Source organism: Macrobrachium nipponense, chromosome 1 (assembly GCF_015104395.2).
Source record: "Macrobrachium nipponense isolate FS-2020 chromosome 1, ASM1510439v2, whole genome shotgun sequence".
Taxonomy (NCBI): domain Eukaryota; kingdom Metazoa; phylum Arthropoda; class Malacostraca; order Decapoda; family Palaemonidae; genus Macrobrachium; species Macrobrachium nipponense.
In genome coordinates, this window is record NC_087200.1 from 104,304,186 (window position 1) to 104,323,885 (window position 19,700).

At 37.4% G+C, this 19,700-nt stretch overlaps 1 protein-coding gene across 2 annotated transcripts in view; it reads right to left on the reverse strand.

The window, feature by feature from the left end:
• Window positions 1-5,786: 5,786 nt before the first annotated feature.
• LOC135219514 (sialate:O-sulfotransferase 1-like) overlaps window positions 5,787-19,700 on the reverse strand; it is a 61,152-nt gene continuing 47,238 nt past the window's right edge. For both annotated transcript variants that reach the window (XM_064256344.1, XM_064256343.1), the window contains 3 exons: window positions 15,866-15,909; window positions 10,338-10,520; window positions 5,787-6,201 (listed from right to left, as the gene is read on the reverse strand). In XM_064256344.1, coding sequence (XP_064112414.1) covers window positions 6,064-6,201; window positions 10,338-10,520; window positions 15,866-15,909 — 365 coding nt within the window. In that variant the 3' untranslated portion in view covers window positions 5,787-6,063. The remainder of the gene's footprint in view (window positions 6,202-10,337; window positions 10,521-15,865; window positions 15,910-19,700) is intronic.

The window sequence follows — 19,700 nt, forward strand, 5'->3', positions numbered from 1 at the left end:
AAACAACACTTTTCAATAATTGGTTATGTAAGGGACCCAGACCACTTAACAACATTAGAATCGTTATATATTAAAAGACTGGTTCCCTCTCTCAATAGCAATACTTCCTCAGCAACTTTGTATCTGGCATAGTTGTCGTCTGGCCTTGGACTCCATTGTATGTCATTCCCTCTTCTCTCCTGCTTATGGATGGTTGGTGTTTTGGTAGTCTCTTTTTGTTTTCTGTTTTATGTGCTTTTTATGCTCTTTTACTTTTTACTGTTTTAACTTGTAAATTTTAATTACATTGTGAATTCCTTTTTATGTTAATAATGTATTTTATTGTATCTTTTACTTTTGACAGACTGATGATGCACTGAGTAGTGCGAAACGTTTCTTTGCTGGTAATAAACTTGGCCTTTTTAAACATGTGTATCATGGACCCTCCTGAAGTCTATATATCTTGCTGACTGGATTTATATATATATATATATATATATATATATATATATATATATATATATATATATAATATATATATATATATATATATATATATATATATGTGTGTGTGTATATATTTAATTTCTATCATGGATTCATGGGAGTAGCCGTGTGGTAAGACTAGATAATCACCCTTAAAGCTTTGATGAATTCCTTTCCGTTTGTCTAATTCCCCTTTGAAGCCACACTTTATATGGACCGCTGCCTTAATGCAAAGGTCGTTCAGTTGTGCCGTCACCTAAAGGCATTATTATCAAAATCAGGGACATCTGCAAGGAAATCTGGTTTCTTACAACGTTCAGAACATTTTTATTCTAATCTAGAAATAGACGTATTACAAGGATATATGTTTGTTGTCCCTTTCCAGAAGTGAGCATTACTTCTCTTCGACAGGGGAAAATGGAAAATTGACGAATTAGAATATTTTAAATCATCAACGTTAACAGTTTATTGTTTAACTGCATTTCCAGCCTTTGCTACCTCGAAGTTGCATGTGGCTTCTGAGACAAACCAGTGTTGCCATCAGGAATGATTCATTTTTTACATTTTATAGAGACTACCGTCGCTTATCTCGGTCGTTTAGTTTAATTGGAAAAGAAAGTTTATGCAAGTAAGTACTGGGACAAAGTACTGGCTGTTGCGGAACAAGACTGTTTGGCGCCGCCCTTTTGGGCGCAGATCATTTGGCTCCACCGTTTTGTCGCTCGTTCTTTTCAAGATGAGCCCTTTTGGCGCCAATTTCAGAATAAAAACAAAGACTCGAATATAGTCTCGTTTTGTAATCATTTTTATCATTTAATTAACACTTGCTATGATAAAAAAAAACCTGTTGTCTCTTTATGCTGGAAAAGTAATCGTACCTTCTATTTCATCACACACCAAGGGTGTGCTGGCACCCAGCAAACATTCTCTTCCTTAACGTGAAAACATTTCAGAATTTCAGTCACCAGTGGCTGTTTACGGACGAAAATAAATTTAATGTTTACTCCGTGCTGCTAAGATGCTTCATAACTCTCAGTAGAGTATCGAAGACATACTGATAAAGAGAAGACAAACTCAACTTTAAGAAAAACGGCTCCAAACCAAACTCCAGTACCAGATTTATAGCAGTAAGCACCATTTTGGTATTTGTTACTTAAACTGACATGATCTTCTTTATTAAATTATTGTGATGTTTACCTAGTGTCTGACAGGTACATTAAAAATAGCACAAAACAGATGACTAGAGCAAATCGCTCAGGTAATGATGCAAGCCGTAGGTACGAGTTGAAATGAAGCAAACTGAAATACAAAATCAAAAAGTCTTAAAGTTGATAGTCAAAGTTTTAACGACCACCAGTAGATTAGAGTCTCGTTTTGGTAATCATTTTCTCATTTAACGGCCGCCGCGCTTTTTTGATAAATTCCAATTCTGGTTATAACTTCACTTGTAGCCCATTTAGAAACGTGATCTTGATGTCTAAGCACATGTTTTCAAGGTTACGGGGTCGAAATATAATGAAATAAAAAGTGTATAGTGAAACCTAATATCATATTACCCGATTACTATAAAACAAATATTAAATAATTCTCATCTTTTTCTGAATGAATAGCCATCATTTATTTTGAATTGTGGTTTTCAGCAGTACCTTCATTGAAAATCAGTTTTGATAATTTAGAAATAGATTTCAGAACATCAATAAGTTGAAAAAATAATGAGATAAGAATGTAGTATGTATGAAATCAGTATCAGATTCATAATGGCCATAAATAATAACATGTATACAAGCGAGAAGACCTGTGGCTATAGCGTGAATAGGTAATTATTTCTACAGTGGGTAATAGTAGTTACTTGGCGACACTCATCTCTTGCTGCAGCAGATAGAAGGATATATTGTCGAACCCTGAGGTCAAACAAAACGGATTGTCTTTTTGTATTCCAGCCCTGAATAGACGTAGATCTAACAAAATGATGTAAAGCATTGGTTCATTTTGTAGATAAATTACATACACTGACTTACTTGTACATAGAAACAATATGAGTATCAAGAAAATGGAAGAATTCCAAGCTAACAACTTAGTCTCAACAACTGCTGTGGAAGTTGCGGTGAAACCTCCACAAAATAATAATAATAATAATAATAATAATAATAATAATAATAATAATAATAATAGTAATAATAATAATAATAATATAATAATACAATCAAGGGGACGATGACAGATCCTGCTCGCAATCATTGATATTGCTGAATGCCTAGGCTTGGTACTAATATCAGTTAATGAATATGTCATCGGCAAGTGGAGAGAGCCACAGTGAAGAGATGTTTTCCCCATATGTAAACTCTACACTGTGAGTGGAGTCCCAAACCCTGACCTGAGATTTTGATGGCATGGGAAACTCACTTTTACTCTGATGAGTACCAGAACTATTAAACTTAGGTACTAAATAATACTTGCAAAAATTAGGTAGGGTTATAAAATATACATTCGCCACCTTTCACCATCATCCGATGCTTCGATAAAAAGATGTTGCCGAAAGCCAGTATTTCATCTACTCTGGTGTGCTTTTGACTAGATTAACATAATCCAATTTCACAAACTTTATAACTGGTATGTTGGAGGATATATACTTTTTTGGGTAGGTAATCATAAATTCATTATAATGGTTTTACAAAATGTAGATAATTACATACATCTGATGTTTCAAAGGGTTGAGTTCTTCAACATTCGTTTTTTCGGTTTCACTACTGACATGAACTTTGGCATTGAGAATAATGATCCTGTATACAGATATTACATGTACATTCAGGCTCTCTTCTTCAAAATGAAGAAGCTGCAGCCTGAATTGGGATCTAGAGAGTCCAAGAAATAGGGAACTCTTTTGGGAATGAAACTGAACTCCAGGAAAGCGAGACTGTTACTGTAGCCGATTTCATGCCGTGTTACAACTCCATGATTCACTCTGTATAAGTGCCATGCTACTTATTGTGTCTGAATATTTAACAATAGCGTGTATCACCTTAGACTCACAGCTTATTTTTACTTTTACGAATAATAAAACATATTGTTTACTGCTGCCAGAATACTCGGGATTGTTCATAATGCTTTCTATATTTACAGATCTGATTGTTTTAGGGTTGCATGTGTCAGATCTTGTTTTATTATTGTTCTCTTATCTGGTTCTTTGCAGCCTCCAAAGACATGCATTTTCTATAATTAATTCTTCATTGCTGCTGCTTAATTTAATATACAACTGAAAAATCCATTGTTATAGATTGTATATGAATGAGGGATATAAACTTCAGTTCTCAAGGGAAATTCTCAGCAACTATATCACGCTTAGGTGCAATAATGTCTCATTGTCAATTACCAGAGGTCTCATTGTATTGGCTGTAAAATTGTAGAAGTTTCATGGCGATATTGTGAGTGGGTATAATCATGAGTTTAGAGTGAACACAATTATTCAAAACCCTGCACTCTTTACTTTCATTTTTCCGGCCATAATTATTCTTACCTACTTTGCTGGTGGAACGTCAGAATAGAAATATCATTCTCGCCACCATGCAAAGTGTGTAAGCCACCAAAGGCCAGGAGTATTTTGCAGTTCTATACCCTTCAATTACTGCAAAAACAAAAAGGAAGGGAAAAAATCTCCCACATCTTAGCATTCTGAACGTGAGTGGAGGCCTAAGTTTTCAAGGGGAGAAAGCTGGATGCATTTGGAAAGAGTGAGACAAGGGTACAAGGCCAGTGTGTGAGGAATGGGAACGATGAAATCATTGTCTGGAGTAGCTGAAAGTGTAGGGGTTAGCAAGTGTTGCATTAGATTGGCTATGGTTGATAGACTACAAATGTGTTAGTGCGAGGTGTGTATGGTTAAGCTTGAGTGAGACTGGAGAAAAACTGTAGTTGTGAGTGTACATGGACCAGGACTGAAAAGGCATTAGAATGAGGGAGAGTGACTTTGGGAAATTCATAATTTCTTCCTGTTGGGTTTGGGGAGCATGTGTGGTTGACTTGGAAATTGAAGATGCTGGCAGATAAGGAGTTCTGGAGTAAATGACAAAGAAAGTCGTGTGAAAATGTATTTGGAGAGGTTTGAATGCTGAAAAAGACATGGATTCTGAATAAAAAAAAACTACTTGGGATTAAAAATGGTGAGTGAATAAGTTTGTAGGAGTGTGTTTGAGCAGTGTAGATGGAAGACACGTTGGTGGTGGATATCATTATGCGAAGAAGAGTAGCAGGAGGTTTTTTATTATTGTTAAGCTGAATCAGAAGTTACAAACGGAAATGTAAGTTGGAGAAGGATGGGTAATTAAGACGGTTGAGTTAGGCTAACAAGGAGTCGGTTTTTTAGGGAGTAGGGAAGAATCTGTGTTTGAAGTCTGTGTATGCATTCTTTCTCTAACATGAACTGTGAAGAATCACGAATAAAGTAGCGATGCACTGTGTCACATCAAAGTTCCGTCCGGCTTAGGTTAGGTTATTAACTTAGGTATCAATGTAATTATCTCGTTTTTGTTTCTAGCCATAGGAAATGGGTTAGCACATCATTTATTATGGAAATGAGGACCAAACTAAAGCTAATCACTGGAAATATGGGTGTAGCATTAGTCTCAGTACTTTTGTAAAATATTTTTTATTGTGTAAATAATATAATTTCCTCGATTAGTGAAATTATTTTGAATTGAATAATATATATTTCAGTGAGTAAAGCTTGGCAGCAAGAAATAAAACTCCGTGGTTGAATGTCGACTATTTAATAAATAATAGTTTGTTTCCTTATACTACAGTCTTTGATTATAAAGGAATATTAGAAATATTGTCCTATGCTTTTGATTTGCAACTCATGTAAGGAGAAGTGCCTCAAAAGAAGGTTTTTGATATTTTGAAATTCATTTGTTAAAACATACTCAGACAACCGAACAGCCGCAATATTCCCCGTTAAGCAGTCTGTACAAACTTTGAAAAGAAAATGGTTCAAAGGGAATATTCAAAACTCTATGACTCCACTTATTTACTTTCCTGGCCAATAGTTTATTGCCTTCGAAATCCGTCATTGACGGTCCTATTAGGTGTCTATCTGACATGAAAATATACCAGTAGCATAAAAGTGCACATATAAGCCGGGGTAAAGATTCAGTGGATTTTCTGCAATGGAAAAAGTTGCCAGTTTCAGAAATCTCGAAGTAAACATCTGAATCTGAAGTGCAATATTTTTTTCTTTTTTTTTATGGGGGGTCCGGTTGGAGTGGGACTACTTTTATTAAACTGTGATAATTCATATGAAGTTATTTTCTTCCTATTCTAAAACCATTTCTCTCTCTCTCTCTCTCTCTCTCTCTCTCTCTCTCTCTCTCTCTCTCTCTCTCTCTCTCTCTCTCTCTCTCTCTCATCTTTTTAATATATCTTTTCTTTGTCCTTTTGATATTTTAAGCAATACATAGTGCCCCGTGTTATTCCTTGCTATGGAAACGCATCGAAATATAAAAAGTGGTCATGTTCATCTAACAGAGTTGTCATTTTTATGAGTGCTTTGTAAATGCTGAAAAAGCTCATTTTTTTATTTTTCAGTAATTCGCAACTGACGGAAAGTTAATTTTGAGTTGCCAATTGGAGCGGTATTTCAGGATAAGGAGGGAGCGGATCCATATTTCGGGATTTCAGAAGCTTTTGTATTTCGCTGACTCGTTGTGCCATCAGCTTCCTCTGTTCTTCAGTATATGGGTCAACCTGGTGGAGGAAAAAATACGCCATTACTCAATTATCATAATCATGATAATAACAATAGTACTCCGCAGGGTGGTAGTGCAGTCAGTGCACCTCATTCGGTGTACTGTAGGTATTACTTAAGGTTCTTTGCAGCTTTCCCTCGGCCCCTAACTGCAACCCCTTTCATTCCTTGTATCTTCCATCTTATTTTCTATTCTGTCCCAGCAGTTGCCTCATACTGCAACTGCTTTGAGGTTTTCCTCCTGTTACACCTTTCAGCCTTTTACTGTCAATTTCTGTTTCAGCGCTGAATGACCTCATAGATCCCAGTGCTTGGCCTGTGGCATAAATTCTATATTCAGTTCAATAACAATAGTAGTTTTTACTATTACTGTAAGTGAGAAGACAGATGGAAACAAAGAAGAGGAATAAAAATGGTAAAAAGACATAAGAAATGGTCGACCTCCCCTTATAGATAAAAGTGAGTGTAGGAAGCGAGGAAGATATGACAAGAGTTTTGGGAAAACGCGATTTGGCAACCTTCTCCTCTTGAGATGGAAGTGCACAAGATATAGGACCTAGGTAATACTTGTGAGTCAGTGGGGACATCTTTTGTAAAAAATTGAAAATATCAAGAATTATTATTATTATTATTATTATTATTATTATTATTATTATTATTATTATTATTATTATTATTATTATTATTATTCATAAGATGAAACCTATTCATATGGAACAAGCCCACAGAGGCCATTGACTTCAAATTCAAACCTCCAAAGAATATGTGTTCATTAGGAAGAAGTAAGACGAGCTAAAGGGAAATACAGAAAGAGGAGATCCCACTTATTAAAAACAATAATTAATTAATTAAGTACCAAATAGATATAACTATGTATTAAAATGCAAGGGGAATAGTATTCAGTTAGTAATGTATTGCACCTTCGCTTGAACTTCCTGTGGGAGGCTTTTCTAGAGTCCAACGGTGTGAGGAATAGTGGACCTCTGGAACTGAGAGCGAGGCTCATGTACTGCATATTGGTGCTGCTGTTCACCGAATCTGGTTGCTCTCGGCAGATAAAGGGGGTCAGTGATCGATTGTGAATATGAAAGATTTCTGTCGAAATACGTCTTGAAAATGTGCCATACGAGAGACCTACCACCACGAACCTCTATCTAAAAGAGATAAATCTCTAGCAGAAACAGACATCCACGCCAGAGCACAGTGTTCTAGTAAATGGATTACAAATTACCTAAAACAGGTTGCATTGATTTCGTCACTGGCATAATTATATGAGGCCATACAAACAATACTTATCTTTCGTACGGCATTTGCTGAAACTTTCACGAGATGTTTCTCAAATCTCAAAAGTTGGATGTGACTTTTGTGAGTCAAAAGTTACGCCTTGAATAATTAAAGCTCCAAACTCGTTCAGCAAAGTTCCATCCACCTGAAGGGAAGGATTGTGCGGGAAATCTGTAAAAAATCTGCAAATCAATAGTGTTTTCGTTTTCGTGGAGTTGAGCCTCATGCCCCACCGACTACACAATTCCCTGATCTGGTCCACTTCCCGATTGAGGCTGAGGGCAGCTTCATTTCCCAAAAATGGACACTTTACTACACCCACAAGTGTTACATCATGGCCATGCTGAACAATCTTGTTTTCCAGGCCAACAACCATGTCACTTGTGTAAATTGAAAGTAACATTGGGCACCAAGAACACTGCGATGTGGAATCCCAGACACAATAGGTCTTGGTTCACTAAAGATCCCATCCACAGCAACTCACTGCTGCCTACCTGTAAGGAAGTGTTGAAATAATTCTAAAGCATGTCTACCCACTCTAAAGAGAGAAATTAATGGCCAAAGATTAAGCATATTAATCCTGATGCACTCCTACTGAAGGAATTGAAAGGAAAACGTATCTCAAATTATGGGAATAATATTTGAAGCAGAGATAAACAAAAACAGGATTTGGATGAAGAAACGACTATACACCTTCATGGCCAAACAACGTAGTCTCTGTAAGACTATAAGACAAGCTTCAAGAAACCAGAATACTCAAAATGTCGATAAACCTCAGAGACTGGATTACATTTTTTCAGGCAATGTAAACAGAGGAGAAAGGTAAACAAGAGCAATCGGAAGAGCCTACCTTCTGACAGCATTGAACTGGACTCACTTTTAACATCCGCATTCAGGTACTCCAATATTAGAGTTGACAGGCAAATGAATGAGAGACAGTGACAGTTATTTTTAGAGATTGTTATCAATTAAGAGGATTAAAAGCAAGTTTCAGATTGAAAAACGTATGAAGAACTTCATAGAACGGAGTTTAGCTAAGACAGCTTAATCCCATATACCCTTCGATGCCTTAGTTTAGGAACATCAGGAGAGATTTAAAAAGATTTTCAGGAGAGAAGTAAAAATATGTAAATTTCAAACATCGGTAAACTAAAGTGTCCCCAGTGATGCGGGAGAGTTGTGATGATTTAAGGTGTTAGAGAGAATAAGTTTAAAGTAATTAATACTTTGATGAGAGTAGAAGTTACCACAAAAGAATGGTAGCCTATAGTGTTAATCACTCGTTTTTAATTTGAGTCTAATCCTCCCGTCTTCCACTGATAATTATAATGTAGAACGTCACGATCAGGCAAAAACAAACAGATGAATGAAAGGATCCTCATGTTCTGGAGATTGAATGAAGCAGTGAGCTAGAATATGATCCCCGCTAGTCTTTCAAAATGCAGATAATGTGCTGGAGGGCACACGAATTGAGCAGAGCAGAGTTGGAGGATAAGGAGTACATATTGGAATCAGTCAGAGAAGCATTTTCCAAGAAACAAAAACAAAGGAAATTATCTTTTTTCTTGAGTGAAGAGATCAGGATTATTGGATTTGGATCACTCAGACTTTGAAGTCTTCCAAAGCACTGGAAATCATGGAATGACTGATGCACCCCATGTCTGTACGGGCACAAATGAGACAGCTCGGAAGAATGGCAAAAGCTAAACTAAAAGAACAAAAAACCCTAGATGGTCGAAGGGTAATATAGAAATAGATTATTTGAGACAATCCAAAATGACGTTGGAAGAATGGTAAAAGGTAAATGAAAAGAACAACCTACTTAATGTTAAGAGGTATGAAGAAGGTGACTGTATAATTTTCCAAACGTGAAATCTGACATATTCAAATCATCCTATTAACTGGAGTGAAGCAATGTCCATAGTTTCGTGCAGCAATTCAATGAAAAGGAATGTCATTTAATCTTACTTTATGAAGTCAAACACTGGTAGTGTGTTACAATTAAGTCTTCTTCTGTTTAAGCTTGATGCTTCTTATGATTAAAAAGTTTATTTACTATGCATATTGTTTTTAATAGTTAGTAGCTGCTCCACTTTTTTAAACAAGCTTTTCGCTAAAGGTTGAATTGAAAGAGCTGATTAGGCTCAGGAAAAGGAAGAAGTAAAGAAGGCAAATAAACTCATAGTGAGGTCCAGGGGCGTACACAGACTTTCAGAAGGGCAGGGGCTCCAGCGGAAAAAGGGCCCTCCCTTAGTTTTTGAAAATGAAAACTGCCATGTTTGATACGCTACAGTTATATAATGATAAACAATATTTATGAAACGAAGGAATGTTAAAAGGATAATGTGACAAAATTGGTCCAATATCAGTCATGCTATGTATAATATGATCATATTACATTATTATTTCTGACAAAAACGGCACCTTAGCTATGAAGAAGAAGAAGAAGAAGAAGAAGAAAAGAAGAAGAAGAAGAAGAAGAAGAAGAAGGGCCTCAAGGGCTCAAGCACCCCAAGCCAACCCCCTTTTGCACGCCCCTGGTGAGGTCCAATAGACAGCAGTTGAAGGCTAGACCCAGAATATCGGTTTAACGATGGGAGCTGCAAAAAATCTTTCATGAAACTACTTTTTCTATTTGATATAGACTCACTCTCCAAAGGGAAAAAGAAAGCATCCTCTCAAGTATGTGTAAAAATGTAATTTTTTCCTCGAAATTTTTTTTTATTTCTTTATATTCTTATCCTTAGTTATATTTATTTGGGATTTTGACCAGCGATCAGTTTGGAAGTCACTCTTCATGGAAGTACTATCCCGTGAACATCTAACCTAGTAAGTCAACAACATTACTTGCCTTTCTCTGGAGGCCTTTGGCTGGGCCTTCTGTATGCCTTGACAGACATGCAAGGCGACCCTCATCTTCTGGAACACTGAGAAATCGAAGAATACGACGAACTTGAGCTATAGGGTTCTCCAGCAAGTACTCGTAAGGGACAACTAATAACTTTCGAGAGAACGTCAGGCGATCTGCGGCCACCTTTAGAGAAATAAGAATTTTTTCGTCATAAATGCACAGACTTGAGTTGAAAGAAGAGTATACAATTAGCTAAAAAAAAACATACATTGCTGAATTTATAGATGACTATAATTTACAGGAATAAAATGTTTTAGACTTTGCAAACTCTGTAAATAATAGAAAGACATAATTAGATGATTATCTAATATGCTTCGTTACAAGTTTCTTTAACTAGGTACATTATCAGAAATAAGAATTTTTGCTTCTTAACATTTTTACAGAAGGAGATTTTGTAAATATCTGTTATTTGAACCTTACTCATTCAAACTTGGACAATTCAGATTTGGATGTCTTTACAGTTCAACCATTAGCAATTTTGATGGATATAATTCGCACTTGCAATAACTTTTAAAGTAAAATGGTATTCTTTTCTAAAATCTAAAGTATTCAGTGAAAAGACCCTGTTGTTTTTGCATATCTTTCATCTTAGTCTAAATACAGAAGGTCAGATGATGGAAAATAAAGGTGGTGCCATTGAATTTCAGATCATGAAATCCTTGTAGAAAGTCCAGAAATCATGCATCCTGATTTATGATATTTTTTCCATTACTTTAATAATCCATAGGTTAAGGCATTTCGTTCAAATACCTTCATTCCAACTTCATTCTCAAATCTTCAGTAGTCTTGTAGCTTGTGTTTGTATCTTGATTATGTAGCTCACAAACATGTAGCTCAGGAAGTATAATAATATACACCTAGAATGGTTGGCACCGTATAACAAGGGGTTTGAATAACAGTACAAATCATTAAACGTCCAAGTTTACTAAGACGCTTGTCACGTTTTTGCTTTATATGTATTTTCTCTTCTCCTTTTCTTTCTATTCTAATGATGTATATCACTCTAAATCATCTTTTATTTACAAGTTTTCTGCCAAAATATGACATATCGCTCGAAGTTAAATTAATGAGTTACATCATGATGGGCGCATAGCACTGTACAATATTCTTAATGTATAGTTTTAATTTAAATATTGTCAGCAGCAATGTATTGGTCACTGCTCCTCCATTGGTCATTGCCTTTTCTGCATTTAGTGTCAAGATTATGCATATTTTTTCTCTTCGCCCTGAAGATTTATACACATTAACCCCATCCAATCTTTTTCCCTTATTCGTTACGCGGTGATTTACAAAATAGCTAAGGTGTACAGTGTATATCTCTTGAATTCATTTTCTACCTTCTCTATCCTTCCTTTAAGTTATACTTATCAATTTATATGGCAGAATCCTTGGAGGATTGACCTTGTAGTGCAGAGTTTTCAGCTAACAAAAACGTCAGACCCCTGACATTGCCTACTAGTTTTTACCTAAGGTCTTCCACCAGGTATCGAGGGTTGATTTATGTTGCCCTTCCTGAGCAAGGACAGATTTTGATTGTGAATGTAACTTTTATGTAAAGATAAGTAAATCTGCAATCAGTTGCTCAAACCATGAGCTTGGGGCCCTAATGCAGGAACTATCAAATGGGCGATCTTAGAGAAATTGCCCCAGTTATGGGAGGTTATTTTCTCATCTTTGCCTTCCCTACATACCGGGTGTTTTGAAATTAGAGGGCCCCCCTCCACAGAACAAATGGAAAGTTATGAAGTTTTCTGCTATAGCCTGTCTCCAAGTACATTATCTTAAGTTTCTATTAAGCTATTTTTCATTTTACATTTCTTGCATTTTCAGACTGAGTGACGGAGTTAGATACAACCATGGCTAACGACTCGGAGGAAATCAGATGGATTGACGTTCCTGGAAAGCTAAATACATTAAAGGAGATGAATCCTTTATTAAAAGAACTGGAACAAAACTCCATATGACTGTCAGCGTGAAAAGAGTGAGAATCTTGGGGAAGGCCTGAAGTCCTTTCTCAGGAGTCAAAAGACATCATAGCTGAGGCAGCAGGAAGACCAAAAAAGTCTTTAGGTAAATTGGCACTTGAACTAGAAACAAAAAGGGGAAAGAAGAGTAGTTATAGTGCTGTATGTCGTGAATTGAAAAAATCTGGTATCAAGCCATTTCATGTTATCAGCAAGCCCAACATCACTCATCAACAGAGAGAAGACTGTGCATGGTTTTGTGGTTCATTTCTTAAAGATTGGGATGAAGCTAACTTACTCCATGTTGCTGCATCAGATGAATTCTTCAGTTACACAGTCAGGAACCCAAATCATAAAAATGACATCATTTGGACTGCAAAGTTGGACATCAGCAATGACGTGCACTATTGCTAAGTTGTGAAATTTCCTGAATGTTTGGGAATTTTTCTGTTTCACAGCCAAACGGTTAATGTGGATCATCAAAGAAAAAGGAAAGTCATGGAATGGTGAATACTTCAAAGAAACTGTGCTTACTGGTGGAGTATTTCCTTTTCTCAAAGATCATGAAAATGTGTTATCCGTTGAAGAAGTCACATTTTTGCATGATAAGGCACCATGTTTCAAGGCTCTTCAGACACAGGAGCTGCTTTGGAACAGTGGTATCAATTTCTTCTCGTCAAGTGAATTTTCAGGTAGCTCCCCTGACCTTAATGTGTGTGAAAACATTGGTAGTATCTTAAAGGATCATGTTGAAGTGCACACAGTGAACTATGATGGCATACCAAGCCTCGACGACCTGTGAAGAGAGGTGACCGAAGTGCTCAGGGAAATGGAGTTTGAGTCTCAGCTTTTTTGTGTTTAGCTGAAATCATACCCCTCAAAATATTAAATACTCAGAGAGAAACTTAAATAAATACCTTTTCTGAATTACTTGTTTTTGTCCATATCAATTTTAGTTTATGCTGTAGAGGGAGAGGGACTCTAATTTCGAAACACCCTGTATATTAGTGTAAGTTTATTATGTGCATATATATGCATGTATATATATATATATATGTATATATATATTAAAAATGAAAGGCACCCCAGGAACACACAAGTGGGAGATGTCCCTGCCCCATAAATCATCGATAAGCCCCTTCTCTCATAAGGCCAATGGTGACTATATAACTCACATCAGTTTACTTACTACTTACTGCTACTATCATAGCAGTAAGCTGTACAATATGGAGGGTGCTGCCTAGAAATTGCACCTGATTTAGGTTTCTGAAAGCAGCAGAGTACCATAGCGCCGCGCACTTAGCATCGCATCCGGTGTGAAACGGCATTAATAGGCTGGCCTTAGGCTTTGCAGCCCTATGCACTTTACAGATATTTTTTTATAAATTTAATAAAATAATAAATATTGGGGTTTGAGTGTAAGAATGTGGTGCTGAAGAATGATGTATGGAAAATGTCTTAAGTAGAGAAAACTGGATGCTCTGTCTGTGGTAACTGAGGTATACAATTACGTGAGAAAAACACTTGTAGTGTCAACGAGATTCTGAGGATGGACAAAATATTTAAGATGAATGATTTCGAGGATTGTATAGGTAAAATTGGGAGAAATGGTTGTGACAGTAAGTGTACATTGTTCAGGAATAGAAAAGAATGAAAAATGAAAATGGAAGAGAACGTTTTTGGGGAATCTGAGTCTGTAAATAGTTAGGTTAGAGAGTGCTTGTGAAAGGTAATTTAAACGCAAATATATGACTGATAAAGAGGGCAGTCTTCATGAGATTGAAGGAGACAAGAAGGGAATGTCCTGTAGAAATGTTTGGAAAGAGGTTTGAGTGCTGGGAATACACGTTTCCCAAATATTGAGAGAGAAAGTTTTATATGTTAGTACAGAGTATCTGGAGGAACAAATAAGTGGATTTATGATACGTAGTTAGAAGGATGGCTGTGGTATACCTAATTATCATTTGTTTGATGAAAAAATTAATGAAGTTTCAACCTGTGATGAAGGGATGAAATGTGGCTATAAAGTCTAATTAAGTGAGTTCTATAAGAAGGGAGAGAACGAGCCATTCCCGGCAAGAATGGATGGAAAATGGACTAGGGTTAATAATACGGAGGTGGGGGCCCGTGGAAGAAGGGGATTAGGTAAAATTCGAGGATGTTGTCCGTCGGAGGATCAGCAAGTTAATGGGCAAGTAAGCTCTCCTAGTATTGAAGCAAGAATGGGAATCTTTTAATTTTCTTTAAAGAACCATTAGTAAATTTGTAACAGCATCCGCATGCCACGTAAGGGTTCAAACTAAATATTTTATAAAAACAGAATTGCAGTTGATACTTCACCGGTCCATAGTTATGTTAGGAGACTTATTTCATAAAAACTTGTTTTTAAGATTATGAAATTCTGTGATCTTCTCTCAGTACGGGCTCTTGATCAATCATAATATTAGCAAACCTTTTACTTTTTCGTTTTCAGTTTGCTTCTAGAGCGCAATATTGGTATGAGATGGATCCTAGATTTTTGAAGTATTCAAAGGATTTCCTGTTTATGTATACAAAGGATATTTTTCATGAATATTATTTCGTAACCGAGCCTTGAAGAGTGAAGAGACCACGCTAGAGTGCATGGTAAGACATAAATTCTCTCTCTCTCTCTCTCTCTCTCTCTCTCTCTCTCTCTCTCTCTCTCTCTCTCTCTGCAGAGATTTCTAGTGGTCAAAATCAATGTTCAGTCTTAATTTTTCCCATGATCATCCCAGCGAAATTCCTTCTCTTTCACTAGGTTGCTATTAATCTGGTATACAATTAGCCTTATGCGTAGCTATTCCGCTGAAAAGGTTCTTTTTAAGAAAGATTTGTCGGAAGAAATATGATACGTTTTTAGTGTTATTTACGTGAAGGTGACTACAGGAAAAGTAGGCCTCGGTAAATGTAAACCAAAAATAGTTGAACTAGTAAAAGACCCAGAGAGAGAGAGAGAGAGAGAGAGAGAGAGAGAGAGAGAGAGAGAGAGAGAGAGAGAGAGAGAGCGCATCCTGTATGGGAACCTCTTTTTGATCTTCGTGTCAGATGATGCGCAAAATAGTGCTTCTTGAGTTCCATTATTTTTCGTCCCCTACATTTGAACTTCACGCTTTTCTTGTAAACTTAATCAAGTTAAAAATAAAAGCCTAAAAACGAACACAATTAATTACCTTTTTCTGTGTATGGAAATGATGGGAATAATTAAATGGAAATATGTGATTTTATATTGAATTTTCCAACTTACTGTACAAAACTCATTATGATGAAAAGAGCTTTAATTAATTCTAGACCAATTTGTGCACTGACCAGAAATTCTACATCTTGTGATCTCTGAACCGACACATAATGAATTCCAGGGGAAAGTTAATTACTGTTATCTCCTTCAGCATTCTTTTAACATTTTAGTCAAATCTTGTACGATTATCTTTACTGCGGGGACAGACAGAGAAAGAGAGATAGGAAATGAAAATATTAATGCCTTACCGTCGTCCATCCACCAATGCAGGTCTTGACGAATTTTTTGAAGCCTGAAAAAGAAAATAATGTTCATTTTAAAATCCTGAATAATATTAACGACTGAAGCAGTGCTAAGCAATCTCTAATCAGCGGTGAATACCAAACAAAATTTAGTTATTTATGGTGTCCTGATATGTGGCAATTCATGATTAATTCTGTCGTAGAAATCCCAGGCTTTAATAACTTTATTGGCAAATATAATTATCTCTTATTTTGCGATCCTTGACAGTAGTTATATAAATTGGCTGCTTATTATCGATGTGGCTGCTCATGAATTCAAAAGATTTTGTTTTGAAACCGCGACACATCACAGCCTTTGTTCTTCTGACATAGGTTGTTGTTTACTTAACTGTATTTCCTCGTTGATTTATAGATATTTCTTTATTTTATTCTCTGCGTTTTCATTTTTCATGCATGTTCATTTCATCCTGTGGAAGCATGCTTTACCCTTTGCAAGCTGATGACCTAAAGTTGAGCCCTGTTTTCGAGTTTGGCATAAAATAATAATAATAATAATAATAATAATAATAATACGCCGGAAATATGATGAAAGCCATAAACACATGGGCAGTACCCGTAATCAGATACAGCTCAGGAGTAGCTGAGTGGACGAAGGCTGAACTCCGTAGCACAGACCAGAAAACTGGGAAATACTTGACAATACACAAAGCACTTCACCCAAAAGCAAATACAAACAGACTATACATAACACGAAAGGAAGGAGGGAGAGAGCTAGTAAGCATAGAGGACTACGTCAACATCAAAAGCAGAGCACTTAGGTGATATCTGGAAACCAGTGAAGATAAATGGCTAAGGAGTGCATGGGAAGAACTGATAAAATTATACGAAGACCCAGAAATATACAGAGACAGGAGAATGACAAACAGGATGGAGGAATGGCAAACAAACCAGTGTATGGACAGTACATGAGACATACTAAAGAACTGGCCAGCAATGAAACATGGCAGAGTCTACAGAGCGGAGAACTCAAGAAGAAATCAGAAGGAATGCTAACAGCAGCATAAGATCAGACCCTAACAACCAGATATTTTCAAAGAACAATAGATGGAAATCACATCTCACCCATATGCAGGAAATGCAATATGAAAAATGAGACCATAAACCATATAACAAGCAAATGTCCGGCACTTGCACAGAACCGGTACAAAAATAGGCATGATTCAGTAGCAAAAGCCCTCCACTTTAGCCTGTGCAAGAAATATCAGCTAGTTTGCAGTAATAAGTGGTAGTACAAACACCAGCCTGAGGCAAAGATTCTCGGCAATCACTCATTGATGTTGTAATACCATGGGACACCAGAGTAGATGAGAAAGAAAGAGAAAAAACTGATGAGTATCAAGGCCTGAAAATATAAATAAAGAGGATATGGGATATGCCAGTGGAAATTGTACCCATAATCATTGAAACACTAGGCACGACCCCAAGATCCCTGAAAAGGAACTTGGAAAAACTCAACTTCATTGTAGCAAGTAAATTATAGAGCAGCTGACGGGAGTTCATTTATTATTCCAGCGTCGGCAGCCCTAGCTACCATTTACAATGGGTGAATGGTACCCAGGGAACATACGTGGTATATTTTTATCCGAAAACAGAATTTCAAAGACGGGATAATTTTATATTGGTTGATCAAATCTGAGGAGCTATCCTATGCCTACAAGTCTAGCTGATTGGCTGGCCCCCAGGGGTCTCCTAACTGAGCTTGTGGCTTGTGGAGGAGGATATCTGTTGCATTATCTCAGGGGCACACCTCACCATTCCCCAGATGTTGGTCAGCAGCAGAAGGGTATCCTGGTTAATGTTGAGTGGTGGTTCCCACTGAAGAATGGTGAGAGCCTCCTTGTGGCAGAGGTGGTGATGATCCATGGCACTATCGAGGATTAGCATGTTCCTCATGATCTGTTGGAGCTGAGGGCCACTGCTGTGTTTCCTCATACAGTGTTGGTATACCGTCCCTTCATGTAGATGGACAGTAATCCTCTCGGGGAGGTGAGTTGTGGTCATATCAATGTAGAAATGGTGGCATCCATTCTTGAGGCACAGCCTTTGGTAGACTATCATCCTTTTCATGGCATCACTGCTGGGAGAAGGACTATTCTTCGTGAGGTACTGGGCATTCCTCTGATCCTTTTAGTAGATCATAAGGTCAGCTGTGGCATCTACTTCAGTGGGTGTTACATGAGTCTGAACGATGTTTACCAGGGTTGCCTTGTCCTTCTTGTATTCAGTATTCATATATCTTCTATAGAAAAAATATTATGGTCCCTGTGCCCTCCCAATGGGTTTGGCTCTCCTGTTGCTACCACCTGTCAACAGATCCCCCAACTTCCTTGATACTTCAGGGTGAAAATTCTGGTTTTCAAATAGTGCATGGGCAACATGTTCATATTTTCAAGAGGTGGAGCTCCAGGAAAAGCAGAGGGAGAAGGTGCAGTCAATGTAGGCATTTATCATAGACATTTTAAATTTTTCAGGGTATTCTCCATTGCCCTTCAGGCAGAGCCCAATGTCTGTCAGTTTTCAGTGGACCTTCATTTTGAAGGCCTGGGGCATGTTGGTAACAGACATTTAAGAAGGGTATGGTATCATCAGAGGCTTTCTTGCACATGAAATGAGGAACTGATTTGCCTTTAAATGTGCAATGAAGTGTCTCCAGCTCTTCCACATCAGCACTCTTGACGAAGGTGTCACTTCCAAATATCTCATATATAAGGCAGGCTTTAGTATCCTGTGAAGATGCACTGGTCAGTAACTCCCATGTAAAAGATGGAAAACTACATGCCAAAAGGGAACCCATCAATCAATGTAAAATTCCTTTGTAAGACACCAACCCCCTCTGTCCCGTAATCAGCCAGTGCCTGACACTGATTTCCACCTGGCCAAAACACTGAATAAATTCCTGACACTGTGCATCACTAGTGAACTTGTATTGCATTGTTCATAGAGTTTTCTGACAGTCTACACAGTGAGCCATCTTGTAATATCATCACAGCGTTCTATGTAGAAAGTCTCTTAACCAACATGCTTATTAACAAAACCATATAAGAAGATCCTTGACAGGGCCTACAGGACTGAATTCAACCCTACTTTGAACATTCCTTGGCCACCTGTGGGAGATCTGCACAAAGGAGGCCCCTTTTGTTGGTCAAGGAGGAGGTCACTGGACTCAGATTGATGGAGTTGTTATGGGTTCCCCCCTTGGCATCTTCTACATGGGAGTTATTGCACTACCCATCTTCAGTAAGTTCCTGAAGCCTGCCCTATATGTGAGATAAATACACAACACCTTCGTAAACAGTGCCTTGCAATCTACTAAAAGAATTGGATGATTGCCAGTAACTCATGAAGAATAACCCTGTCATCAGCAGTGATCCCATTAAGAGGTGAGTAGTCTACCAAATACTGTTCCCTGAGAATGGCTTCTACCATTTCTTCATCAGTATAACCACAAATCGCCTCTCCAAGAGGATTGCTGCCCATCTATTTGAAGGGGCAGTATACCAATGCCATATGAGAAAAGACAGCACCTGTAACACCAACAAATCGTGAGGAACACTCCAATCATAAACAGTGACATGTACTACCACTGCCTCTGCTGCATGGAGACTCTTGCCATTCTTGTGGGAACCCACGCTCAACCTTACCCAGGAGACCCTCCTCCTTCCAACCTCCATCAGGAGAATGATGAGGCACACCCATGTGATAACACAACCTCCCTACTCCTTGAGCCACTAGCTCAAAGCTTTAATAGTTCTTCTGGATTTCAAAAAGGCCCTTGAACTGG